The 27,963-nt window shown below is 40.0% G+C and overlaps 1 protein-coding gene and 1 non-coding gene across 2 annotated transcripts; both read right to left on the bottom strand.

The window, feature by feature from the left end:
* Nucleotides 1-219: 219 nt before the first annotated feature.
* FHIP2A (FHF complex subunit HOOK interacting protein 2A) lies at nt 220-25,695 on the bottom strand. The gene is given in 17 exon segments (XM_054581576.1): nt 220-327; nt 685-825; nt 4,460-4,603; nt 6,754-6,844; nt 7,704-7,847; nt 8,224-8,393; nt 8,580-8,772; nt 8,864-8,940; nt 9,496-9,610; nt 10,612-10,808; nt 10,984-11,186; nt 11,189-11,276; nt 13,774-13,896; nt 14,354-14,458; nt 16,309-16,478; nt 19,220-19,298; nt 25,348-25,695. Coding segments are annotated over 17 exon segments (2,193 nt in total). The 5' UTR covers nt 25,393-25,695.
* A 1,269-nt stretch (nt 25,696-26,964) lies between these two features.
* LOC129077382 (small nucleolar RNA SNORA62/SNORA6 family) lies at nt 26,965-27,113 on the bottom strand. The gene has a single exon (XR_008529840.1). It is a non-coding gene; the product is annotated as a small nucleolar RNA SNORA62/SNORA6 family (small nucleolar RNA).
* Between the last annotated feature and the right edge of the window lie 850 nt (nt 27,114-27,963).

The following is a 27,963-nucleotide window of genomic DNA, read 5'->3' as shown; positions in this document are numbered from 1 at the left end:
TTAAAAGGTACTATTCAGGCTGTGGAGGAAGCATGGTATTTCACAAATGCGATGGCCGCCAGCTCCTTACAGAATTCTTCTAACACGATCACGCCCTCCAGCAAGGTGATGTGGTCGATCCTGGTCAGGGACAAGCAGGGAATACATCAACTCAAGGTGTGAGCAGGCTGTCACGTTCTGGTGGAATGCTTAGGTTAAAAATAAAAATGTAGAGCTGACTTACATAGGACCTTCCGGTTCCAAACCAAGTAACCGCTTTCTGACTAATAAAAGCTTGGGAGTAAAGTCTTGAATACGCTGGATTCTCACCATAAGGTCTCCAACAACCTGCATCCCAGAGACAAAAGGAAGTCGATTCCTAAAACCAACTACATAGGGATTTTCAGGATGAAAAAAAAAACCAAACTCTACTTCCTTTTATTAAATCAAGAATGTCACCTTTCACTAGTCACATAACCGTCTTTGACAAAGAACTCCTGTTTATTCCTTACAGATGAAAGTTACATGTATATGTCATTTAAAAGAATGAATTTTTTCCTCCATATTTTATAGTCAAATCATTACTTCCAAACAGTAGATATAAAGTATTTTTCTTTACATGACACTGATTACATGCAATGATATTAAGAGGTTAACTGAACAGGTTTATCAATTCTAAAGAATACAACAAAACTAGTGACTCACCCTGACAATTACAGAGAAGAGAGATCTACAGCCAGAAGCAAGGTTCACGTAAGGATCCAACAGGTATTCATGTATGTGTGGGTGAGGGAAGAGGGAAAGTCTAGACAACACCGACGTTACTTGTAAATTCACATCATATGGCTACGGAGAGGTAAAAAACAAAAACACTTCTGATGTTACTTATAATGTTCAGGTGAACACTTAACTTACCATTTTAATTTGTCTTTACAAGAAAGGAAAATCTACCATTTTATCCATCCTTCCACAAGGTCTTCTACAATGAAAATACTTATAACTAAATTATAATAGTTCTCACTATCTTAGTCAAATGCTTTTTTTAAAAAGCATGCATATAAACATATAGAAAAACAAATACATAACATAGTCAGAAAGTCTCTGTTTCATGCAGGTTGTTTTAATTAATGAAGTGGTTCAAGAGGTCATCAAAACCCACCAAAGTGTCATAAGTAATATTATAAACAAAGGGCATGACACATTAAGACCAAAGATAGAAGGGAATGCATTAAAATCTTTTAAAATATAATAGTCTAGTTTTAGAAATAACATTCATCATCTCTTATTCAGCTACCACCAATTACTGATAAAATCAAGTCACAGAATCTTGTCAATAGAATGTAAGTATTTGGGAATAGAAATGACTAACATGCCCAAAGTGAACGAGAAGATTCGAAATGGTGACTACACACAGGGATCGACTCATTCCCCGCAAAAGCATTACTTTCCCCAAATAACTGTGCCCTGTGTAGAGTTCCTCATATTTTTTTTTTTTATGTAATGTCTCAATTTTACAAGAATTCTAGTCTTTTAATATTTATCCTTCATAGAAAGTAGCTTGGAGGTGCTTTACAGAGAATGTCAAAAGCACAGCACAAGACATACTATACAAAAAGAGTTACTATTGTGCCTGGCACTTCCAACAGAAACCTCTCACCCCTTTTGGTGAAGGAGGCTGAGAGGCTGAAATGAAGCTGAGTCAGCGAGCAGGCCAAGAAGAGCCTGGGAGGTGGGACAAGCAGGAAACACCTGTCGCAGCCTCGGGAAGGGAAAAGTGACTAGACCAATTTCCTATGAACCGTGGTATCTGAGTGTTTCACTCCCACTCACTGGGCAGCTCTGCTCATAATGACTACCAATTAAAAAGTGAATATTTGGCTTCAGAAGACAACAAATGCTTCCGCATGTGCCAGAAGATAGCAAAGACCCTGTTCCATGAACAAAACCTCAAGTCCTGTGTCACAAGTCCAAGCTGAATTGTTTTACTTACCACTAGATTCATGAACACAGATTTTCTGAAAGGAGAAAAACTCTTTCGAACTCATTTATTCAAAATCTAGCCTTTCTGCAATTTAAGTGAAGGGAGGTGCTAGTCCTATTAAAGGACGGTCTCCTATTTCATAGTATCTGCAACAGAAGAGCCTTTTCCAAGACTTAATGCATAACAAAAGGTGAATTCACTTTTAGGCACAAAAGAAACCTTTTAAAAAAAATCTTTAAGAAGAATGCATTAGGGTAAAAATGTGGACAATATCATTTAAAATAAAACAACTACAGAATTGTAAGTGACTTTATTTCAGATAGTTCAGATTTTTAGGTTTAAATTGTGCCATTTGCAGGTGCTTGAATCAATACATAATTTGCCTTTAAATAAGTGTATTGCCACTTAACTTTTCTCTATATGGTGTTAGTTTTTAGTTTTGTTTGAACTAGAAATCTATGTATTCTGTTGCTTAAGAAACTTAAGACTGAAACAGATTTTTTTATTATTATTCTTTTTTTATCCTCACCTGAGGACATTTTTTCATTGCTTTTAGAGAGAGGAAGGGCAAGAGAGAAACTTCAATTGTTTGCCTCCTGCACATGTCCGGACGGGGATCATACACGCTGGAGACTGTGGACAGGAGACTGAATCCGAAACAAAGCTATGTGTGCTGAGCGGGAATCGAGCCTGCAACCCCTTTAGTTACGGGACAATACTCCAACCAATTAAGCCACACCAGCTTGGGCCAGGTTTTTTAATGTGAAAATGAAAATAAATTACAGCTAGAAAGAAACTGTTCCACCATACTCTAAAATGGTCTCTCTTTCGTATTGGTATAACTCAAAAATAAGTTGGCCTTTTTTGATGTTGTTGATAATAATCTATTATTTTTGGACCTTTTATTTTGTTCTCTATAGAGTATTTACCAGAAATAAAAGCTAACCAGATTCTTCTGACATGTCAGGTGGACTTGGCCCACTCTCGGCTGAGCTCACACTAATCACACAGTATGACTTTAGGACAATAAACACTGACTTAACAGCATACTGATGTTGCCCGACAGTCTCGACCCTTCTGCTAAAAGTCCAATATGCAAATATTCAAAATAGCAAGATTTAAGTCAAACTTTAAACAATCTCAGTAACTTGATAGTCTCTGAAATTTCTAATACCTGCATTTAACAAGATTTTGTATTTTTTAAAGTATTTTAAATTAGTTTTTTCATTTAATTCTTTTAAGCAAACGTAAGGAGTGTGTTAGGGCAAGGAATAGCAACGTCACTTTAACGGTAAGAAAATGTGACAGTGGCTAAGTCAGTTTCCCAAGGTCAAACTCTCCTCGGTCAGGGCAGGGCCAGAACTTGGTCTCCTGTATTTGTCTGATAATCTCTACATCCTGCTATGCACCTTAGCCTTCTATCCGTAGCCAATGTTTAATCTCAGCAAGGTTATCCATCAGGGGTATATACTAAGAAAAAGTACAAGCTGGATTTAAATGCTTTGGTTGTTAAGTGTAAAACAAACAAACAAGTAGACACTAGACATATGGCTCATGCTATTAAGAGGTTAAAAGAAAAAGGGCACTTACTCTGTCTCTTTACTGATTACTATCAGAAACAGTACTGACTGAAGTCTAACCTAGTGGAATACTTCTTAAATGATGAATTTCTTTTTTTGGCTTTCTGGTTATTGAAGATAGCCTGCTTACATAGTATATTTCTTCTATAACTCCCTCAGCTCACATAAACCTTAACTAAAATGCTAAAAAAGACCAAGTGCTTTAATATACAATTTTAAATTAATTCCAAATTGGTTAACTCAATTTCTATTTCGAGGCAAGTATCACGCCAGGTTCTTGTATTTCAAGTGTACACCCCAGTGTGTCAAGCATTTCAAAGCTCCAGCATCGCTCTGTTCCTTTGTTCATGAGGGCAGGGCCGCTTCGGTAACCCCACGTCCATTCGCCCTGACAGCGAGACACAGACGGCGACACACCAGCTGACGGCGATCCCCCCACCTGGCAGTAAGTGTATTTACCTCTTTTAATTTTACCTCTTCCTTATGAAAATGAGTATGATTCACGAGTTCTTTGCCTGAAGAAGCATGCTCACGTAACACTGTTCTGAACCGAACCTTACAAGGCTAACTATCTGGATTGGTACTAACTGTACTAAAAGAAAGGCCTTCTAAGTTAGCCATAAAAGAAATGCATTCTAATCGCCTCCAAAACATGTTAAAGATATTAAGACAAGGGCCTATAGAGAGAAGCAAAATATACAATTCTGTGACAACTGTCAGGCCAAATAAATGCTTTTAACATAACGAATGCATCAGAAACGCACCCACTGTTGACAAGCAAGCTTTATGAAAAAAGTCATCTAGTGGAAAAACTAAGAAAACATAAAACTATTTTATTGAAGATGTCAAGTGAGACTTGAGATGAACCCGTGATGAATGGTAACAAAATAATATGAAAATAAGTACTTTAACACATTACCTGATCGAGAATTCTTCCCATTCTGTCAAATAAAACTTTCAAAAAATGACCTTCAAAGAAAGCGGCTTCTAGGTTGCACTTTTCCAATGCTTTTGGAGAGCCAGGCCACTCCCATCTTAAGCAGATGGCACAGTAGTCCCGGAACTAGGGAAAAAGCACGGAGACCATTAAGGAACTAACGAAAAACAAATCGAGATGAAACAGAAATGACTTCCTCAAACAGGAATATAAAAATCCATTTGAATGCCGAGTGTCTGTTCCGTGGGAGGCGCCATGGGAGGCAGAAGTGACTCAGATAACAGCCTAACTAGACGCATACAGCAAGATTATAATCATCCGCACCAGTGTCTACTGAATGAAAAAATAGGCATATTTTAAGTTTACCAAGGTACCCCTTCAACTATTGTGCTTATGCTCTTTCCGTTTACAGGAATGTAACCCTTATTTTCATTACATACGTAAGAGAATACTTAAAAGCATGGTAAGTTCTAGCCACATTTTCAACTCTATTCTACTGTTACCTGTAATAGACGAAGAGATGCACACCATCTGAGAAGGCAAGCTCAACTCTCCTGTAATGTGTTTGCACTAGGCATGTTGTTCTGATAGGATACAATGGTGCAGCTCAAACTGTGTTCTTGCAAACTGCTACCATCGCAATGAGTACAGAAACTGAGAGCAAGAGTTTAGCAACTTTTATTGCCATTGAACTGAGTAAATTTTATGTCCCTTGAATCTAATAAAATAATCAGGGCTTGTAATTTGTTTTTCTTTGCATTTTTCTAGTGATTCATTTTTAAAAAATATTCTCACCCAAGGATATGTTTATTGATTTTAGAGAAGAAGGGAGAAGCAGGGGAGAGAAGGGAGAGAAACATAGATTCCCACCCTCCCCCCACAACAAGCCATCCCCAGCAGTTGCCTCAATCAGGGATCAAACCCGCAACCTTTCTGGTGTACGGGACAACGCTCCAACCGACGGAGCCACCTGTCCAGGGGTCTAGGAAATCATTTTTATTATAGTTTACAAAAGTGTTAGTCTCTGAGATTGTAAATAATAAGAAACTAGTCCTTCACTACACAGAGTTTATCACTGGAATAAACAATATGAATTCCGATAAGCATGAGAATAAAAAATTTTAACAGTCTTCCTACCAGATAATTTACTCAAATTGGAATAAAAGAAATTTACAGCAAAGTTTTCTTCCTCATTCTTTCCCTTTTCAGATTCTCCTCGATAAAGCAAAACTGCTTTGACCTCTCTAATTTGGAAATTACCTGAACTTACAACAAAACATATTCTCACCGTGAAGCACTAACTTCATATTTATAAGAAAAACATATTTAAAATGATAAAAAAGCCAGCTTCTTCAATATACTGTGACTTTAAAACTATTTAGCTTTCAATAGACAATTTTCTTTGTAAAACCACATCCTAATATTTAGTAAAGCATGTTCCTGGTAATACTGCTGAAATTCTGACCTAGAAAGTAATATATTTTTAAAAATAATAAAACTTGACAGAAAGAATAAAAGGAGTTTAAAAATCCTGTTGGTAGTACTGAATTGGTTATTATTTTATTGCCTTTATTGTTTCATGAAATCACATTATTTAGTTATTTGTGTAGTAATGTGGACTTGAAGTCAGGCTTAGAGCATTATGAATTAACTATCGGCATATAGACAAGTTAATTATATATAATAGTACACTTAAATCCCAAAGAGTTAAATGAAAATGCAATACACATTTTTCTGGTTTGAGACATTTCAAAATTTGGAATTTTGTTAAAAATGGAAATGCTACAGAGAGTAAAGAAGACGGAGAGACAGCCATTTACTTTAACAACTACGGAGAGATTTGAGGTTGTGAGCCAAAATGCAGGGGAGGGAGGAGGGACAGCGTGCGGAGGTGGCTGGGTGTGGAAGACCGCCCACCAAGGAGGGAAGGAGAGCCGAGGACTGGGAGCAAGGGTGCTGGTAGGCAGTCACGTGAAGCTCACAGGGTGGATTAGCTGGGGAAGGGTCTGGGGAGGTACAATGTCAACTACAGAAAGAAAGGGAAAGGAAGAAGGTGGGGGAGGAGAAAGGGTTAGAGGGGGCCTTAAGAAATTGAGACAGAGACACACAGGCAGAGGAATGCAAAGTAAGGTCACTCACAGAAAGTTAAAGTGGTGACAGTGGAGTTCAGGTCTTGCAGAGAAAGGGACACCTTTGGAGAGAGGACTGTGGGTAATGTGACAAGGTGTGTGCATGCACTCACAGGAGATTTCATTTCAAAAACTTAGTAGACGTACCTGCCTGTGAGCATCTCGGAGGTAGGTGTCATACCCCGTGCCCTCAACGTGGTAGGATGATTTTGCTTCATCCGGCACCAGACAGAGAAAACTTAAATGAAAAAGCCATAATCAATAACGTAAATACTCTCATAATTCAATATCTTTATATGTATTAAAATATCTAGCAATATCTTTAGTCAAGGATTAATGCAAGTGGAAATTTGAAAAATAAAATTATATGTTCTTAAGTACCTAATTTCAATTGGTCTTACTGATTAAATACTGTTTCATTAAAGGTTTTATTTAAAAAACTTACTCATTCCACTTAACACAGAAGCCAGCCTAAAATGACTTTTTGTTTTGTTTTGTTTTACATCATAGCACAATGACAGAGTGCCATGATATTTGTTAATGTCAGGAAGGCTAGCTTTTAAGTGAATTTAAGATTTTTATGCATCCTAATTTTACATCTTGAAAAACATGCAATTTTCTGTAGTCATCTGATGGAACCAGGCATCTCAGTAACAGCTTTACAAAGCAAGAAAAAGAAAATTGTCACAGAAAGGGCACTTTTTAAAAAAAAATTAAAAAACACAAACTAATGAAAAGGAATATCCTTATGCTTAGCATCTATGAATACATGTCTAATAAGTATGATTTGTAAAACTGGAGAGTCTCAATGTTGTTCTAATTGGGAATCACTTTACATTATTTACATATAAAAAGTAGGATACTCTGAAGGTCACAATTGTCACAAAATAAAAATTGTTTTTATTTCTATATTAAGGAGAGCCTTCCTCTGCCCCAAGGTTTTCATTGGCTACATAAGCATGACAAAAAGCTGACAAAGTCTTTAGATTAAATAAGGCAAGATTGAGTTCATAATACATCTCTGTAACAATCTAAGAGCAGAGCTATTATGTATTGCAAAGACAAGAGCTGTAAGTCAAATTTATCCAGCCACTCACCTATTTACAATTTTATGGACTTCCGTTTTCCCATCGTTTCTGGGGTGGTCTGGAGTAGCAGGAGGTGAAGAGCTAAGCCACTCTTGGTTTGACAAAGTGTTATCTGGTGAAATGTCAGTAAATAATGGATCTTCTTCCAGATCTCTAAGTTTAATTTAATGATGTATAAAAAAAATTTATTATATTTTCTAAACCAAAAGATTCTCTGCTGTGTTCTTAGAAATAATTTTATTCTTACATAATTTTGTTTAAAAAAATTAAGAAATGTAATATATTTACATTTTATAGAGAAATTAACATTTTATACTAACAACAAACTCAAAGACAAAGTGATTTTGTTAGATTTAATGAACAGACAATACCTCTTGTAATGCAAAGGGACAGTAATATCAAGATCTCTAAGTTTCATTTTTAAAAAACTTTTAAAACTGTTAAGAAGTTTTTTTTATGAATAAAGGAGAGAGAGAGAAAATTACGATTCTACATGAAACGCTAAACTCAGAATTGAATAGGAACTTACACTGCTCCTGCTATCATTCCATTCTCCACCACATCTTTATCTTCTGGGCACACAGGTTTATATTCTGTGTAATTTCTTTCTTCAAGGTTTCTTAGGACCAAGTTGTAAAGAATGTGCTCATTGGGTTTTTGTAAAAGATGTTCGAACATCCTTAGTGTCATTATGCTTATCTGAAACCAAAAATGACAAAGGCTGACTGGAAAATGTAACTAAATCATTCTTCTTGCCATACTGTTAGCCATGCTGCTTATGTTTAAAACCACATAAAGAGGAGGCCGTATTCAAAACATCGCAAGCATACTAAAATCAGGATTTCAAAGACTCTACGTCATATTCTAAATGATTGCATACCTTACCTCATCAGATATGTGATCACAATGTTCAATTAACCTATGTCTTAAAGGATGTCGGTTAATTTCTGCCAGGGTTTCTGGTTCCCTCTGTTCTCCAAGGATAAAAAACACCATTTCTTGAAGCAAAACGTCGGAGGTTACTTGCCGAACAATGCGATGAAGCATCGCAGTGGATGTCAGAATTCCCATCTCAGAGCTGGCGCAACAAACAGGTAATCAGTGGGCAAAAATAACACCAACACAGGGATTTGCTTTTCTTTTCTTTTTTAAGTAAAGAGGCCACTCACGTTTGCATTAACTGAGGTTCCATTACTCCAATAAAAAATCTTTCATGGACGGCTTTGGCAAGAGCAACAGCAGTAGTCTAGAATAGAGTACAAGCATCGTTATCTTTTTTTAATGGAAAAGAGAGATTAATCTGTAACATCAATATTATCAGTCTGCATCCTCCATCTGAGTTAATGTGGGAAACAAACCTGCCTATGGACCGTCTCGTTGATGGCATATGAACCTAGATTAGATGTTAATTATTAAGTTCTTTACATTTTATCTAAATTTCCAAGAACAAGACAGACAGGATAAAAATATTAAACCCCATCACCTTATGGTGATAACATCTTTCCAAAGAGGAGAAATGAGGGGAGGCCAATATTATCTTCTGAGGGGTTGTACTAGAAAACTTAAAGAAATACAAGGGTAGAATTTGAATTGCAATTTACTCTAGAGTTGTAACACACACAAATACATACACATATACATACTTCTTCTGTTTATTCAGTTTGTTCGGTTTTACTTATTTTACTCACTGTGCTATCCTAAGACAATTAAGATATTTTGGGGATATAAGCTGAGGATTTAATTTCACTTAGTAGACATTTACATTTAAGAATGAGCAATAAAAAAATAAAAATATTCAAACCTTTTGTGCTTCCTTTATGAGCTGATCACAATAATCAAACCAGGAAAGAAATGAAATTAAGGCTCGTTTCCCTGGAAATGCTGAAGCATCTTCTTTATGACTATATGAGTCCAAACTGTAGGATACAGAAGAAATGCTAAGTCCAAAGCTATCCCAAAGCATGGAAAAGTGAGGGCACATAAATGAACTTACACAGTGTGATATATTTACACAGGCTAAGCAGCATGACTACCAGGAGAGGGTTTCATAAAAGAAAGCCAAAGGTTAGAGAAAACCTTTTAAATAAAAGTTGTAAGTAATTTTTACGCATTACGTGGAAAGAGGGGGGCTAAAGCAGGATGGAGCTGCAGAAAACCCCGAGACAGCGCCTCCCCCGCCTGCCATAAACTTGACGAAGCAACAGGCATGAATAGTCGGAGGTTCTCAGTGCTGGGGGGGGAAGAAAAGGAATCACGCAGATCTACGAAAGGAAACGACTGGCCTGCTTCTCTTCCTGCCTTAAAGTTAACATGTAGCTCTGCCTGACAGATGTGAACGGAATACAGGGTGGGGAAAAAAACAAGTGAAAACCAAAGAAGGGTCAAAAATACACAGGAAAACAGAAACAAGTTATTATGTCAAGATATTAGATTGCTTATAGGTGGTGGGATTATAGGTGATTTTATTTATGATGCTTTATATTGTACTTTTTAGTAACTTATAAATGTCCCACAATAATCGTATTTTCCTGAGAATCAAGGGGTAGGGCAGCCCATGAAGCAGACAAGACTGCCCCAGGGGCTGTGGAATTTATTTATAAACAAGATAACATTTTTTAGGATTTTAAAAAGAACAGATAAACATTATCAGTCTTCATGTAATTAAGGTCTTCATTGATCACTATAATGGACAAAGGAAAAGTTACCTATACCGCTAGAATACTCCCATACCCATTCATTACCACTAACTGATAACAAATATAAAACAAGCCTCACAGAATCATCCCATTTAATGATCTCTAGCAAAGTTGCTGTTTTTTCAAAATGGAAGGTTCCTAGCATTGAAAAACAGAAATGGATTTAAAAGTGTAGGTGTAAGAAGTCACTTTTACAGAAAAACACAACTGATGGCTCTTACCCCCAGTTAATTGCTTCCACCGTTTCAATGTCGAGGGGGTCCACTGACTGAGGTAGAGCCTTGTAGAGGGAGGCAAGTCTGTCGGTCAGTAGTTCGCACAGGCAAGTGCTCTGCGTGAGGCACTTGGCGGCCGCGGGCTCCGGCAAGCTCGCTAACAGCATCAAGCCCTCGCAGGCTTTCACAGCGATGCGGCCATCCTGGGGGCACAAACACGCAGCCCTTCAATTCTCAGCTTAGACAGCCGAGGGGTTGCTTGGAAAAAATTTAACTTCAAGGACTTAATGCTTTACAACAAAATGAGAATTGATTTTTTTTTTCTATTGTAAATGCATATAGCTGTGATCATATTGGGAATGAAAGGTGAGGACTCACAGGGCTTCTAGTAAGGTTTAACAAAGAATTCACTAAGTTGTAATCCTGGTTTGGGCGAACAACGGTGGCCTCTGGCAGGGAAGTGACACTGAGATTCTCCAGGCTCGTGGACAGGTCGTCTGCCTGCTGCGGAGGCCCGTCTTCCGCCCCGGCCTGCTCCGCCCCAGCCGCGCAGGACAGCTCCTCCGGCCCACAGGGCTGTCTGTGTCTGCTGACAAGGGCTCCTGACCTTTTAGTGTGTCTTCCGAAATTACACTTGGTGCTCCTTTGGAAGCCAATGATTTCAACTTATTCTAAAAAGGAACATGCGTTTCGTAAGATTCACAGCAAAAGCTTTCTAAAGCGGAAATCATATTTTAATGGATTTTTCCTTAATTAACATTCAATGTCTAGCCAGCATAGCAATAGATAGATACAAGTGTTTTGACAAACGAAAATTCTCAGACTACAACGAACTCTTTTAGATATTCTAAAATTGCAGAGGCATTTCTGATATGCTTTATATTATCTACAAAATGTTTCCCACTGACCATAAGCAATGAACCATATTAGTGATAGCTATTTGACTACTACTGAAAACAACTGATGTTAGTGGGGAAAAAAGATTTCTGGAGTTTTCAGTTGCAGTTAATTTTCTCATCAACTGGCTACTTGTCGAAGATGACTTCTCGAAGTTTTTTTCCCTTATACTTCTGTCCTACATAAAAAGTAAGATTTGCTTGAAATGTTGGCCCCTCCCCCTTCCATACACATACCCAAACACAAAGAGAATCTTAACCGAAGCCAAATTATTAGTTGAAGGAAAAAGTATCTTGCTTTCCATTTGAAGTTAAGAGCAAAAATCAAATCATACACACAAGTTTGAATTCATCATAAACCAGCTTCTCCTCAGAGCCTATTGCTGTATTCTGCCCATCATAGAAGTATATTAAATGCTGCATGAATTCAAAGTTCTACTTCCCACTTTATAGTTATTATAAATCACTACTATTACTGTTAAAAGTAGAGTGTAGACCAATCTTCTTGAGAAATTGAGCTCATAGTACATATATTAAACAGAAACAATTCTATGGGACTAAATAAATACTCCAACCAATATCCCAGTTTACTATAAAATCAGTGCAGATCATAGTGTTTATGAATGTAAAACATTTATTTCATCAAAATACTAACAACAGTTAGGAGTAATAGCTCAGATAAGAATGAGAAGAGAAAAGCTAATCTTAGAACAACACTCCTTAAACTAATGGTTCTCAAAGTGTGACTTGAGACTTCTGTCATCCTGGTCTTCTGTGGGGCTTGATAAAACTGCAGATTCCTGAGTCCCACCCCGGTTCACCAAAAGGGAGTATCTGGAGGTGGAGCCAAGGAATCTGCATTTTTAAAAAGCTCCCTACGTGACAAGAAGCTGCTGCCTTTGCTCTTGCACTTTTGTTTCTTACTAAAACTATTTCCTTTCATCTTTAGGGAATTCATTGGTAACCATAGCACATTTGTACACACAACCTCTGGATCTCTTAAACCCAGACTCCTCTCCCAGACCGCTGATTTGCAGTACCAAATACCTGCTAATTATTCCCATGAGAGCATCATGATGGTTCAAAGCATCCAGAACCAAAATACCACCTTCCCCTCAAAATAAGCTTCCTCAGGGTGCCCTTCTCTTCATCGGCGGCAGCCTCGCTGGTTCAGGAATGCATGCATCCACCCTCTTCCTCCTGCTCCCTGCCCAAGACCACACAGAGTCCGCCTCAAATGTCTTCTGAGTATATTCTCTCCACCCCAACCTGCCGCTTCCAACTTAGTTACAGTCCTCTTACTTCTTGTCTCGGTTCTCCATCAGCCCCCAAGTTAGTTTCCTTGGTCTTCTCTCTCCTCTGAAAGGAATCCACTGTACAGGATGCTGCCACCAATTTACCAGTAACTTTTCAAGGCACAGGTTCCATCACGTAATAATATCCCTGCTCAAAAATCTTCAATGGCTCCCCGACAATTGCAAGGAAGTACAAATTCCCCATCCTGCCATTCAAAGCCTCTGACAATTGCTGGTCTATCTCTCTAAGCCTGCCTCTTACCACCTGTCCTAATCTTACTGCTTCCTGAAGACACCATCAACTTTTCTGTCTTCATTCCTTTACTTATGTTCACCCGTTCTTATTTAAATATGTCAAAGCTCATATCAAAGATAACCTCTTCCATGAAGTCTTTCCTCTTGATCTAGCGCAGATGTAATCTCTTCATCCTATAAATACTTCAGGAGCATTTATTCTGCATCTTTCTTATGATGCTCACCTTACTCTTAAGACTATGTACTGTATCTGAATATTAGTCTTACCTTTGTCACCAGCCTATAAACTCCTTCAGGGCAAAGACAGTTTCTAACCCATTTACCATATGCACTTAACCCACAGCAGATGCATGTGTTAGCTAATATAAATCTAATATAGATTAGAGGGATATATGATTGAGAATTGCAAAGTACGTTTGTGACTATCTATACTTATAAGTAATAAAGCTGTGTTTTTCTAAAGATTCATTCATTTAGAACGTGCTAATTGCACAGTTATTGTGCACTGTGCTAGGTATGAGAGAAATCTGTGGGGACCCAAAGGTTAGTAGAACAGAGTCCCTGACCTCAAGGAGTTTACTGATCAGCAGGAGAAAGTAAAATGCATATAAAAACTCTAATACCGGGAAACTGTAATAACTGACATAGATAGTATATGAATACTCAGTTCTCATAATAATTTTAACATAAGCATACTTTGAAGACCGAGAAGTATACAATACCTCCAGAAAAAAATTAACCAAATAGGGATCTTCTTTGAGTTTTGCACATACGATACATAGAAACTGAATTTCTTCATTTTCCGTTGGTGTTGCAAGGACTTCACCACAGAGTCGAATTAATTTCTGTCAAAAATTTTTTAAAAAATGTTTTAAGTTAGGTTATTTTTTATGAGTATGTAATTAGCCATCTATTTACCTTAAGGATATTTAACATTTTCAAACAATACAAATAGCTTGCATTAATTCAGATACACTATTTATAATCACCAATATCAAAGTAAGTTTACTAGTTGTAAATTTTTCAAATACATTACCCCCCAAAAATTGATAAGGTGTATACAAAAACTCTCCTTGAGATGTTATGGAGATAAGCTGAAGGGAAAATTAATGTATAAAATTTTAAAAGAGAAATATCAAGACATGAAGTATGTTTAATACAATGTCAGCTCAAATATTTTCCAATTTGCATGTTATTTTCAGAGTAACTTCCTGTACTGTTTTAACTCTTAAAAGAATTATATAAAATTATATCTATACAAAAGAAATCAAACCAGTAACCTTGTGGGAAGGGGCGCAATACCTGCACAGGCCTGTGCACGTTGATGTGCGGAAGCAGCGGCTGCCTGACTCTCCCCAGGAGCTTGGTGTAGAACCCCAGCACCTGCTGCTTCATTCCCGGGGGGCACTGAGCATGCGAGGAAAGGAGAGCAAACAAGAAGAGAACAGGCAATGCAAACACACTTACTCAAAGGCTTAAAATACAGGGGAGACAATGGGTGTGAATGTATTCCACCCTCAAAAGTCAATGCAATTAGCCGTGATAAATTCTCAATCAATTATTAATGACTGGTATTCTAGGAGTTAAATGACATCTGGGACTATAATATGGCATATGGGACCATATGGCAAGAATGCATTGTTCAGATCAGAGTTTGGTTCAGGCATCGTTGACCTGTTTATATTCTAAATGCTGAGGCAACATGAAAGTGTCATAGTGAAGTCCGTGGCAAAGCCAGGCCAGACTCTTGTTACTTACACTAATGACAAGTAATCATAAACTTTCCAGCATCTAAATGCAGGAGTAAATAAAGCCTAACACACATATATATATAAGTAAAAGGATTCCTATGGTATAAATATCTGTGATTTAATCCAAGAATGTTGTTTTAAATTAGTTACAAAATTATTTACATTATGATTATAGGCATTAATATGTAATAAAGAAGTTTGTATAACATACCAATTGTTTTAAATATTTGCTTAAAAGTAGATAAACCTGATGATTACTCACACTGTGAATTAAGAGAGTAGGAATTAATGTTATTTGTTCTATAATTAACGTACTTAGACTGCCTCAGAATGAAAATACAGTCACAAAATGAGTGGCATTTCCAAAGCATCATCATAGATGTGCTATCCAAAAACAGTACAAACTATAATCGTAAGCACAGTATTTTCTAAAATAGCAAATATCTTATGTTATTCAGATAAAACACTAATAGAGACAATCGCCTATATCAAAATAAATTCACTAGTGCAATTACTCACATTTGCTCAAAATCAATGAACATTTACTCAACTTAGTGTTATATACAACCCCACTCTCCACCCGGAAAAAAGAAGGGATGGAGGGGGATGAATTGCAAGGTATTAGGGAGATGTGTTACCTAGAAAATGAAAATTGAATAAATTCAACTTAAAAATGAATTGGTATTACAGATTCGTTACAAGGAAGTTGTCTTTAAACATTATTTAGAACTCTATTTGATGGTTGAACATCTATTAGCTTGCCCCACCCCCAGTTTGATTGTCAGACATATTATAAATTTCACAGAACAGAAGCACAGATTTTTAGAACTAAGGAGGGCACATGATGATCACCTCCTTGTTTTTAAAAAGAGGAGGAAGATTAACCAACAAGACTTTTGCCGGAGGTCACGGTATATAAATGACAATGCCAGGCCTCCTAGTCTGAACCCAAAGTCCTTCCCCTTCCCTCACAGCAGGACCTGGTTTGAAACCTACCTTTATAAGAAATTTGAAGTTTGTGACAGAGAATATCATTTATGTAATAGCAGCTTTGCAAAGAATTCTCAAGATTCATTAGATCTAAACACGTGAATGGTCTCCACTTACTAGTAGAGTTAATGTCAAAATAATCAGTGACAATTCTCTTTCAGGATTATGAAAAATAATTCCCATTCTTGTAACCCAATTTCCATTGGGTTCCTTCTCGTTTCCTTTGATTCCGTGCACATGTACTTGAGATTATTTTTATAAATGTTTACACTGTAATTCTAAGCAGCCTAAGTGCCAGTTGTTGTCGAGAGCATTTGGGAGTTTCGCTATCTCCATGGAAAGTACATTCATTCATAGAGGCTGCACAATTTTCTTTTTTCCACAGTACTGACTTAAATCCTGCCATGCTTAATACATACCTCTATAATTAAATTTAGTACTGGGCAGCTTCTTCATCTGTAAGACATGAGTACATGTATTACATGCCCAAGAACATGATGTGGATTAGAAACTTACATCAGCTTTCCCTAAGGTATATAATGTTTCCAAGATCTTGTGGTGAAGCAAGTATTCCATACATGGTCCCGTCTCTCCAAATTCTCGTTCTTTTTCTTCTTGTACCAATATATCTAACATCTGTTCCAGATGAGATGGAATATTTGTGTCTGTCACTGGGGCTTTGTCATCTAAACAATAAAAAAACGTGCATCAAACAGTCAAACATTTTTAAGCTGCATATTTAAACTAAATATTTTCTTAAATATTAAACTGCATGTTTTAAACTGCATTAGGTTTACAGTTGTGAGTGTGTGAAACAGTTTATTCTTCTATTATCATTTATTATTGTATTTTCCCCATATTTGACAGAACTAAAATCCTAGTCCCTATGCTATATTTAGATCTCTGTGCCTTTGCATATGCTATTCCTTCCACCTTTGCCTCCTCCCCTGCCTCACAACCTCCTGCGCATCCTTCAAAACCCAGGTCAAATGCTGCCTCCTCCTAGTTCTCCCTTCTTTGTCCCCTTTCTGTGCCTGACATAAACTTATGTGTCCTCTACTTTACTGTAGTGCACACACTTGTTTCTGCTATCAGATTGCAAAAGATCATCTAAAGCCTTTCTCTAAAGCATTTCCTTTAAGCCACCGAGGGACCTAAACCTCACAAGGCTAAGAACAGTCATTAGAAAAGGCGGCTCCTCTCAAAAAACTTTTCTGTACATCTGCTGTCTAACATCCAAATAAAGCTAGAAATTACATATAAAGGCATATGCATATCTATCTACCTATATATAGTCTGATTTTATTTATCGCACAAATATAAAGGATTTTTTTCTTTTCAGATAAATCACCCATGACCCTATTAGCTCATCAAATCAACTACTAGCATTTTTTTTTCATGCTTCCTTTCAGTTAAGTGACGCGTCTCTGACCTGCATAGGCACCGGTGCTCACTACACATTCCCCCAGGGAGCCCAGGGCGCTAGGCAGCAATGCTACCGAACTGCCCTGCTTCAGAGAGGGCTGAACTTTACCCACAGGACAAATGCAGCCTTGCTACCTATTTGATAAAGCTGTACTGGAACAAAGGAATGTTTCCTTTTTTACATATTACTGACGGCTAGTTTGCATGACAACGAAGCTGAGTAGCTGCCAACAGACACCATACGGCCTACATCTGGCCCTTTACAGGAAAAGTTTGCCAACCCTTGACCTACTTTATTCATGTTTCCCCAGATTCACTCTCCATCCTTCCTATTCACTGAGAAAAATAGAAACAACCAGAAGATAACCTCTGAAGACTCCCAATACCACATCTATCCACTTCCTGCCTTTATACCCAGATGTTCTGCTTTCTACCTTATTTTTATCGAGAAACTGTCCACAAGCCTATTTAGGGCTAAGCCTCCGCTTGTGCAGTAGATCCCGCCCCCCTTGCTTGCCTGCGGCGGGACAGCGCTTAGAAATAAATGATCCCGTCGGACTCTTGTGCCCCCCTTCCCCTCCTACTAGATCATTCCCCTCACATTACAAATTGCAGTATTTTCCCCTTTAAAAAAAATAAGCCTCTTTTGATGCCACAGCTCCCTCCGGCAGCTTCTTTGCTGCCCTTTTTCTTAGCGCCCCTTCAGACCAACACGCCCCAAGAGTGCAACCTACCTAGCTCTGGGCCACCAGTCTCTCCTGGTTTCCTTTGCTATTGTTCTCATTGTCCTAACCCCTAAGCATTGAGGCCTAGGGCTCAGTTCCCGCAACGCCTTCTCTCTTCCTTCTACCTCATGCTCTAGACATCACATCCAGTCGCACAGCTCTCAGCATCTCTCGTCGAGACTTCTACCCTGAAGGCCAGATGCCAATTTCCAATTGTCTGCTCGACACATCCAACTGGACAGATAATGAGCATCTAAACCTAATTATGTCGAAAATTCTCTTTCAGACCTGCTCCTCCTACAGTCTGGCCATTCTCAGTGAGCAACCTTTCTATTTTTCCAGGTCAGCTGCCTACGCCAAAACTTTGGACCCATCCTTGACTCTTATTCTCTCATACCCAATACCCAATCAGTCAGCAAAACTATCTTCTAACCATACCCAGAATACAACTACAACCACTTCTTGCCACTGCCACCCTGGTGTCTGCCACCACCACCCCTCAGACCACTGCAACAGCCCCTAACTCTTCTGCCAGCTTCGCCGGTGCACCCCTTCAATCAACATTTCCACAGACGCCAAAGTGGTCCCTGTAAAACAGACTGTCCTACCCCCAAACCCTTCATGCTTCCCACCTTAGAGTATAAGCCAAAGCCCTAACCACGGCTTACGAGGTCCTGTGTGAGTCTGGGCCCTCCACCTGTTTGATGTCATTGCCTACCACCCTCCTCCTCCTTCACTTTTGCCCTGGCCCGCCGGCTTCCTTAGAGCTCCAGGACACTGCAAGCGTCTTCCTGTTCCAGCCTCAGGGCTGGTGCACTGGGGCCTCTTCCTGGACCTTTTCCCCACCCCCAGGCTGGCTTCCTCTCTCTCTCAGACTTCAGCGCAGACGTCCCTGGGGCAATGAGGGCTTCTCTAACCTGAAACAGCCACCTGTCTGACCCAGCACACACTTCTCTCCCCCTTAGCCTGCTTCACTTTCTCTTTAACACTTCTTAGCTGACACAGTGTATGTATTTGTCTGTTTATTGTTTGCTCCCCCCAATCAATATATTAGCTCTGTTAGGGATCTTGTCTGTTTGATGGTTCTACCCCCAGCGCCCAGAACAATGCTGTGGGTAGTAGGTGTTCTAGAGACATATTTTTAATGAATCTGAAAGAGGAATTAAACGTAAATTGTTTCTAAATTTAAATATAAGATAACTTTGAAAACTAATAATCTGAAATACATTTTAGTATTTCACAAATTTTGTTTAATTAACATTAGCATCGTTTCTTACCCGAAGTCTCTATGTAGTAATGGGTAATTGCCTTCCAGTGATAAACGAAATCTTCTTGTAAAGGAAGAGACGGTGCTAGCTGTACAAACACACACAAAAAGACCACAGTTGAGAAAATGTCATTAAAGTTTCTCATAAAGTACAACTCTGTATTTGTCTACTAATCACACAAAAGCAACATAAAAATATGGGGTGAGCTTTAATCTGCTCCCATATGTCAGATATCAAAGAGAAAGAAAACGATTCAAACCCAAGAAAATAAAAATGATTTATTAAGAAAGTAGGAAAACACATCTATGCACATTATTCAACTACAGTATTGTTTTGTTCCCTTTGCCTGAAAGTAGTAACTACATATGGCTTCAAAAGTAGCAGTGTTAAAGGAAAACACACAATTTTCTACTACTAAAGTATCAGTAAAATGACATGATCAATAACCAGGGATCTTTGTACCTAGGACTTTGACTGGCAAAACAGTAAAAAGCTGCTACGTAATCAGTTACACATCACCACGACCAGAACATACACCAAAGTCAACCCTGTAATCAGATTAAAACTGTCCCCTACTTTCAGTGACATACAGATGTTAAGTCTTTTCTTTTTTAAGCCTGGATTAGGCAGAGCATATTTTCAGCAAAATAACCATGTGAACAAGACACTAACAATTTCAAGTCCACAAAGTCAAAAATGTTTTACATTTTAGCTTTGAAATTTACTTCAGAAGTTTTAAGACCAAAATTATATCCCTTCAGCAAACCTCCAAGTATTTCAAATGTGTAGTAAAATGGATAGAAAAGACTTGGTGCTCCTTCAACATTCTCTTTTGCCGAGACAGAGGGAGAAAAGACCCTGATAGCGTCAATAGGTTTTGGTGTGAAAGTAGAGAGATGACCCAGCTTACTTAAGAACAGATAGGTTTCTATTCTGGAAACCTAGACTCTGGCAGAGGAATCTTCCAATGTCACATACCTCATCTAAACAGAGGACCTAAGAGGTCATGTTACTACTCCTGCGCTCCTACTTGTTCCCTTTTGATTTCTCGGTGTCCCCAGTGAAGAACTCAAAGTTCTAAACCCTGTGAAAACAACTTCCAAACTATTGGGCAAGGTGGAAACACTGGTTTCAACCCAGATGAAGTGGATTTAGGGGGGAAAAGGACCTGAAAATGCTTCGGCAATTGTCGTCATCTATCCTTGCTTATTTGTACCACTCTGAATAATACTGGGTTAAGAGAACGTAAATATTCATCTCATTTTCAAGAAGAATGTTATGAAATTTTTTAAAAAGCACTTTAACATCTTTAACGAAGGAATTAAAACCTTTGGGATCACTATACTTCAAGAACATTGGGAGAGAAATTACTTGTGGGACATTGAGAAAAAAAATTAGAGAGAAAAATAAAAATGCAAGTGTTAATTTGGGAAAACAATCTTCCTGAACTTTTTAGATTAAAAACATCTATTTTAATCAGGTGCTTGTTTGTAGAGTCTTCTTCAGAACACAGAATTTCTCAAGTTTTAGACCTGTTTATTTATACACATTCACTCATACACACACATACATATGCCAGCTTTATATATAAGTTAAATGTATTAACAATTGGGACAAACCCAACTGAAATTTGGTGTTTCAAAAATATATATATGTTGTGATTTGTTGAATTTTTCTGAGGGAACCTCCTGGGTATATACGATCACAGCATCCTTGTTCCAAATTACTTCACCCGTGGGCCTTAACCCTATTTCCAGGGTAAGTCACTAAATCAGAGGACGTCGAAGATTTGTGCCGCGACCTGTGCTATTACGGTCAAATTCAAAGGAGGACGTGCTGCTTACTTATAAATACCTCTCTCCCAGGAGTTGGATTTAAAGAAAATAACCTATTCAGGCAGCCAGTGAAAGAGCTCTAAATTACGCATAACTTACTTTAGGTAAGTCTTGTTGAAACATGAATAAATCTCCTTATTTATGTAAAACTTCCTTGTAAACTTGCCCCTTTCATTACTAATTCTAATATGCAAATCATGTGCTTTATCTTTGCATAAAAACATTTATGCTCTGGGTTAAAAAGAGGGAAGAGATGTGTGAACGAGCATGAGGGGATTCTACTTTGAGTTAACTTCTACAACACAGAGATTACATTTTTGGAAGTACATGCAATCGCCATCTCAACCAAAAATCGGCAGTAAACGCCTAACCTATCCGCGCCTGTCTCTGAGCAGCCTCGCCTGACTTCCTGCCTATGACCCGGTCTTTCCCCTGCCTGCTGGCGGCACCCCCTGTCAGCCTGCCCCCTCTCTCCCGGCCCTCACCGCATATGTGTATTTGTTGAGTTCGCCATCTTTTCCGCTAGACTGTAAACTCTACGAGTGCTGGGACTGTGTCGGCTTCTTCATCTCTGAATCCCAGTTTCCAACTCAGTGATGACAGTCGGTAACCATGTGATAACATTTACTGGGTGAATAAGTGAATGACACAGCAGTTGCTACCATTTAATAAGTAGTTCTGTGTCAGGCGCTGTGCCACGCAGTCCGCTGGGTGGTCTTAAATTCTCATAATGAACTCCTATTTTTCCCAAACAAATTCCTATCAAGACCCAAAGCCAGATAACTGACTTGCCCAAGGAAACACCACTTGTGACTGTCAGCCTAGAATGTCTTTCTCCAAAATGCCTACCACACAAAGGATCTAAGTTGATAACCCACACGAGAACTAGCGTTCTCAATGCCACATCTGCTTGCTCTCTCACGCGTATCACGAACATTCCATGCCCAGATCTTTTAAAATGCTTCTCCCTGGCCCCAACTTTTCTAATGCCCTTCCTCTCTCTCTTCTCTGCCTCCAAAGCCCAGCTCAAGTCTCACTTCCTCCAGCGAGCCTTTCCCAATTACTCCAGTCACAAGCGCCTGCTCCTTTCTCCCTTCAGGCTGGAGGGCCATGCAAACTATAACAATGGTTTACATTTCCTAAGCACTTACTATGTGCCAGGCACTGCACTACACACTTCAGGCATATAAGCTCATTTAAATTTTCAAAAGAATGTTGTGAGACAGGGACGGGAACCCTTTTCTGTCGAGCTCTTAGGGCTAAGCTACGCTCGTGTCCCCTGTTCTTCTTTAACTTGTGTATTTATTTGTCTCCCAAATTAGACTGTGCCCCAAACACTGTGGGCAAGGACACAGGAGCGTCTTTTTTCTCTTGCGCTGAGCCACGCTTTCGGGCAGTCTCATTAAACATGTCTTGAAGGACCGAAGGACTGAAGTTAGAAATCACTGATTGGAAAAGAATACACTTAAGAAAGCACAACATATGTCTGATTTGAGGTTTTCACTCCCTGGGCAGAGGAGTTTTTGAAAGAATTGCTGGTCTCCCAAATCATCATTAACTCACGACCGTATTAGATTCTGCAAGAGGACTGCCCTGGCATTGTCCTCTCTCCTCTTGGAATGAATCTGCCCCCAACGGATGGAACTGACTGGAGTTTAAGAGGAGCCAGTCCCTGGCGGGTTACCCAGAGCAGGCCAAGCCCTCAACAAATACTGAACTGTACTGATTGGAAGGTATTTTATTTACGCTTTGGAGAATTTCTACTAAGATGATCCAGTCCAACCTCTGAACAACAAGCGAGGCCTGATTTCAGATTTGTGATGTGTGGCAACTAACAAAACAGATTCATTTCATAATGCTTCCTGCCCAATCGTTTCTATGCTGAAGGAAGACTGTCATTTCTGAAGAAAGAGGCAAGAATTACAAGTTTTGCTTTTGATCAAGGTGTGAATTTCTCTCCTAAACTCAAAATGCAGTCTATCAGCTTAATAACACATTTTCAGATATTAATCTTGGAAACTATCTTAGTTTTATTTTTCTTTCTTGTAGGTAGTTAACGGGAGGAAGTGAGGAGAAACTTTTAATTAAGCAATAACAAAAACACTACCTTTAAAGCTCATTTAAATGAATATGTTTCTGGTCAACCCTAAAAGACCACTTGAGGGCTGATCCAATTGAATAAGGAAACATAAATACTATCAAAATGGGAAAACATTAGAGTCATACAAAGACACAACTGAAAAAGGTCATGTATAATAATCCTGATAATTATGTTAATTGTAATACCGTATTAGAAAACACTAATTGAGCATACAAATTAAAAGGAGCACAAAGAAAAGTTAATGAAGTGAACTGAGGAATGGTAAGATGAGTTTACAAAAAACATGTTGAGCAAATAAATAGAACTGAATAAATGGAAACCAATCCTGGGCTAGGAAAAAATATTACTCAAGTACCACAAAGATGGCTTATTTATCACTAGGTATTACTTCAACCCCAAGGGATGTGGTTAAAAGAAAAAAATTAGTATGCCGAAGTTTTTTCATGAGCTTTAACCTCCTGTTGGGAACTGGGAAGTTTCGCAGCTGAAAACATCAACTCTAAGCCAATTAAAACAAGATGTTTCTAAATTCAATGTGTTAATTCCGAGGACCAATTGGATATAATCCAACTAACTTTCTCTCACCTCAGCAAAGTAGAGAACCTGGATATTAGAGAACCAGAGTCAGACAATTTACACAGATAATTTGGTAGATGCCAACGCAGACAATTAAAAAAAAAAGATAATGAGGACAGAAAACACAGGCCTCGGGGACAAAAATGAGCCACCTTCTTCTAAGCAGTTATCTCTATAAATATGAGCCTAATAGGGAAAGGATATAAATAATGTAGTAAATTTTTATTCCTAACTATCTCAATATTAAGCTGTAGTCAATGTTTAAAATTAAGTGATTGTTGGTGTTTTAAGTGAAGGAATAATGTAAAATGTGAATGTCACTGTTTTGACAAATTTTAGGTCTTTAAACATAAAGATGCTGCAAATTGAATGTGTATAAGCAAGAAAGGAAAAATGACATTTGTCTCAGAGGCTAAAACTGTGGCCTCCCTCCTGTGTAACGCTGCCCTCCATTCGGAAACGCTTTCTCTCTCGAGTTAACAGACACGCTTTCCCAAGAACTTGTTGTGAAGCTACAACGATTTTAAAACGCGTCCCACCTGTAACTGAAATCTACAGAAGTTGGCTTTCATTACTGAATTTTAAAAATTCATGTTATTTTTATTATCTGGCAATAAAAGCTGTTCTACTGGAATCTTTTTTTTAGAGCTGTGTGGCTTTTAATATGCTACAGCACACAGCCTGCACAGAGAAGAGAATGACATTTTAAAATTTAGCCAAGTAATAGTTTCTTCACCGGACGCACAATTTGGGCAATTCTCCCAAAGTAAAACAACTGAAGTCAAGCAACTAGACCTCTTATTATTCGAACAGCGGCAAGACATGTTTAGTTTCTTCTCTTGTGTTAGTCTGTGAGGACATTTGAACGACGTGTGTCCACGCTGGGGTCTCGAATCCTCAAAGGAGGGGACAATGGCAAGATCAACCCAGAATGTTCAGGAAGAGGAAGGAGGAAAGGAAACAGATGGTCGGGTGCCCCGTGAGGGCCCAGGTGCCTATACCCCACACTCTGGGACCCTGCAAACTCCTATGTCACATCAATCGAGCAGGTCCAGCCCCAGGCCTGCGACAGCTGAGGCTGGTGAGATTATGGCCCGGGGTTGGGTGGGCTGCGTCCCCGCCAGGGTCGCCCCGAGGTAGGAGTACACCTTCCCGTTCACCCACCCTCTCACGCACCCAAAACAAAACAAAACTGAGCAGTGCTGGGCCGTTTCTTTTGTCTTGCTCAAGGCTGGCCACTTTTTGCCGGGGAAGTTGACGGTCACAGAATGGGGACGGGGGGGATCCTTGTGGCTCCACCAGGTGCTCCCCGGGTGCCTTGTCCCCATCAGAGGAATCAGGAGACCCCCCGACCCCGCCGGCAGGGCCGGTCCTCCCGGGGCACCCCCACCCACCCTCCTGATGCGGGGACGCGGCCCCGCCGGCCCCCGTTAGGAAAGGGAGGAGGGGCCCTGCTCCGAGCCGGCTCGAGGCCCCGGCGCCCCGACGACCCCACACCGCACGCCCCGGGCCTCGCCCCTCCGGGAGCCGAGCCCCCGCGGGCCGGGCCGGGCCGGGTCGGGCCGAGGCCGGCAGGGCGCGTAGGCCGCCGCCATGCCCGGCCTGCCGTGCGCCCGCGGCCTTACCGCCTCCACGGCGTGCTGCAGGATGGAGGTGAACTTGGAGAACATCTTGTCCCGGGACTGCAGCAGCCTCTCCCGGGACGACCTAGAGAGCTCCTCGATCCGCCGCCGCGGCCCCTGCTGCGGCTGCCGGGGCCGCTCCAGAGTGAAGGCCGGTGCGGGACGCGAGGACGAGCGGAAGGCCGAGGCAGGCCGGGCCCGCCGCTGCAGGTAGTAGGCGCGGGCGGCGCGGCGGCTGCGGCGGGCGCTGGGACGTGGCAGGCGGAGAGTAGGGCGTTCCGCGCGGACTCGGGCCCGCGACGCGGCGGCGGCGGCGGCTCCGGCTGGGACACGGTGGCAGCCCAGCTCGGGTTTCTTCCGCCTGCCCTGCCCGCCGCGGCCTGCAGGGGGCGCCGTCGCGGCCCCGTTGTTGAAGGGGCCAGGGCCAGGCTGCCCAGCGGCGGGTGGCGGGACGACGCGGGGGCAGGACCGGCGCGGAGAGGCCGCGGCCCGGGACAGGAGCCCGGCCGGAGCGCAGCCACCGCCCTCTCCCGGCCTCGGGGCGCCTTAGACATGCTTGTTATTCCGTGTTTAAAATTCAGCCAGTCTCACAGTCGTGTTGGCAGTGGAAGTCACATGCGGATTTTGTAGGGAAGCGTGGCCATATATGTCTATGATATCCTGGGTTTGTCTTTTAAGGGCAGATTTGGAAAAACGGTAAGAAAAAGCACAGTAGTAAGGCAAAGTGCACCGTGGATTTAAATGCTAAAAATTAGAACAAATCAGCTAATGCTGGTGAAATGGCTTTGCAAACTGTAAAGTATATTATTGATTATCCACCTTTAAAATAGGAAGCCCCAAACGGACAAATAGTAAGAAGGGTCAGTTAATAATTTGTTACCTGTGTTACACCTAGGTGCAATGAATTCAGTATAGCAATTTCTGTTCAGTTTACCGTGTGGAACTGGAAAAGATTAGAGCGGGAAAGAATCGGAAGGGATTCTAGGAAGTGCATGGGACAGATAAGATACAATGTCAGCATTGGAATGGAGGTTTCTTAAAACACTATGCAACAACGTGTATTAGTCAAGCCTTGGAGAAACGTAATTCAGGCTGGTGAAATTTAGGGTGGGTTGATACGAATGATGAAAATGTTCATATCCTGGAAAAATTTGTGTTTGTTTTTTGCTCGTATTGGTAGTTTACTTAAAAAAAAACACTAAGATGAGGGTGGAGTAAGGGCACAACCAGTGATGAAAATACGTATTTGCCGTTGAACTGAGAAAAGGCAGAAAAGGCAGCGCAGAGAGGTAAGAGACAGTCTGCCGAGCTAGGGAGCCCAGGTTGAAATCCCAGCTTGGCCACTCACTGTGGCAAACTTATTTAACCACTTTGTGCTTTGGTTTCCTCATGTCTAAAACTGGGAAGAATAACACGAGGTTGTGTGAGACCTTATTAATATACGTAATATGTATTAATAAATATAATGGCATTAACAGTACGCAGTCCATACTAAGCAATACATGGGCATTTGCATTATCACTATTGTTATTATTAGCAATAGTAGTATTTAACAACAACAACAACAACAACAAATAGGGCCAGAAATCAAGATTTAAGGAGTCTTTCTTTCTTCTTCAAACTTGTATTAAGGGTTATTATGAAACTCCACTCACTGGACCAACATCCTCGTGTTAGCAAAAGTCTTGCCCCCTGAGTAGCACACTACCGACGCTTGTGAGTTCATTTGCCACCAGTGGGCTCAACTCCAAGCTCTAACAATGTGCATGAGGAGGAGATTTGAACTGGTCTTGTCTTCTTTTCTCCTCTGTTCATGTTACTTGTATCCTTGCAGACAGGTTGATTTGACCTTAATTTTCTGTGTCCGAGCCACCAGGCTGCTGGGGTCATCTTCTGTTGTCTGCTAAAAACTGAAATGTGCTCCTAACCACATTTTGGCTAATTGTGGTTGCTTCAACCAATGGTCCATAATGGCTTCAATTATTATTATTATTATTCACACAGTTTAAGACGGTTAGTCATATTATTTACCATAATTATTTTCCTGACCTAACTGTCCTACATTTATATGGTATTTTGCATTTTCATAATGCCTTACAACAACTAATTGCACGGGGAAGTCTGGGTAAGACAGACTTGCTTAGAGTTGTTTGTATTTGATGAGGCCTGTCTTTGTACACTTAATATAAACAACAATAAAATATATGTTTTACTCTAGAGTAATAGCAGTGTTTAGGACGATGATTCAGCTACCTGATATCTAGGCTCCGAGGCAGACAAGTTGAACTAGGCTGGTACTTGAGCTGAGAGTCTTACCTCCATCCTCATGTGGGAACACCTGCAGTGACAAGGGGTCAGCACCCGCCTCATACATGGGCAGAGTTGAACCTGCCCTGACGGAGTGTGATTTGAGAACGCATGACAAGGGCTTCCCCTGGCCTCTGAAACCTGTATATAAGGGTGTCTGCAACTCCATTTCTTTATTCCTTTGGCTTAAGCCAAATAAAAAATTCCATTCCCGCTAAAACTAAAATACTCGGGAAAGATGACAAACACATTAAACTCTGTCATTCATTACACCTCAGAGTGAATTAACTTGTTAAATTCTTTTCTGAATGA

This window comes from Pteronotus mesoamericanus, unplaced genomic scaffold (assembly GCF_021234165.1).
Source record: "Pteronotus mesoamericanus isolate MK-2021 breed Mesoamerican mustached bat unplaced genomic scaffold, CSHL_Meso_final contig_657, whole genome shotgun sequence".
NCBI lineage: Eukaryota > Metazoa > Chordata > Mammalia > Chiroptera > Mormoopidae > Pteronotus > Pteronotus mesoamericanus.
Note: the sequence above shows the minus strand (reverse complement) of the source record. Positions and strands in the feature narration are given on the sequence as shown.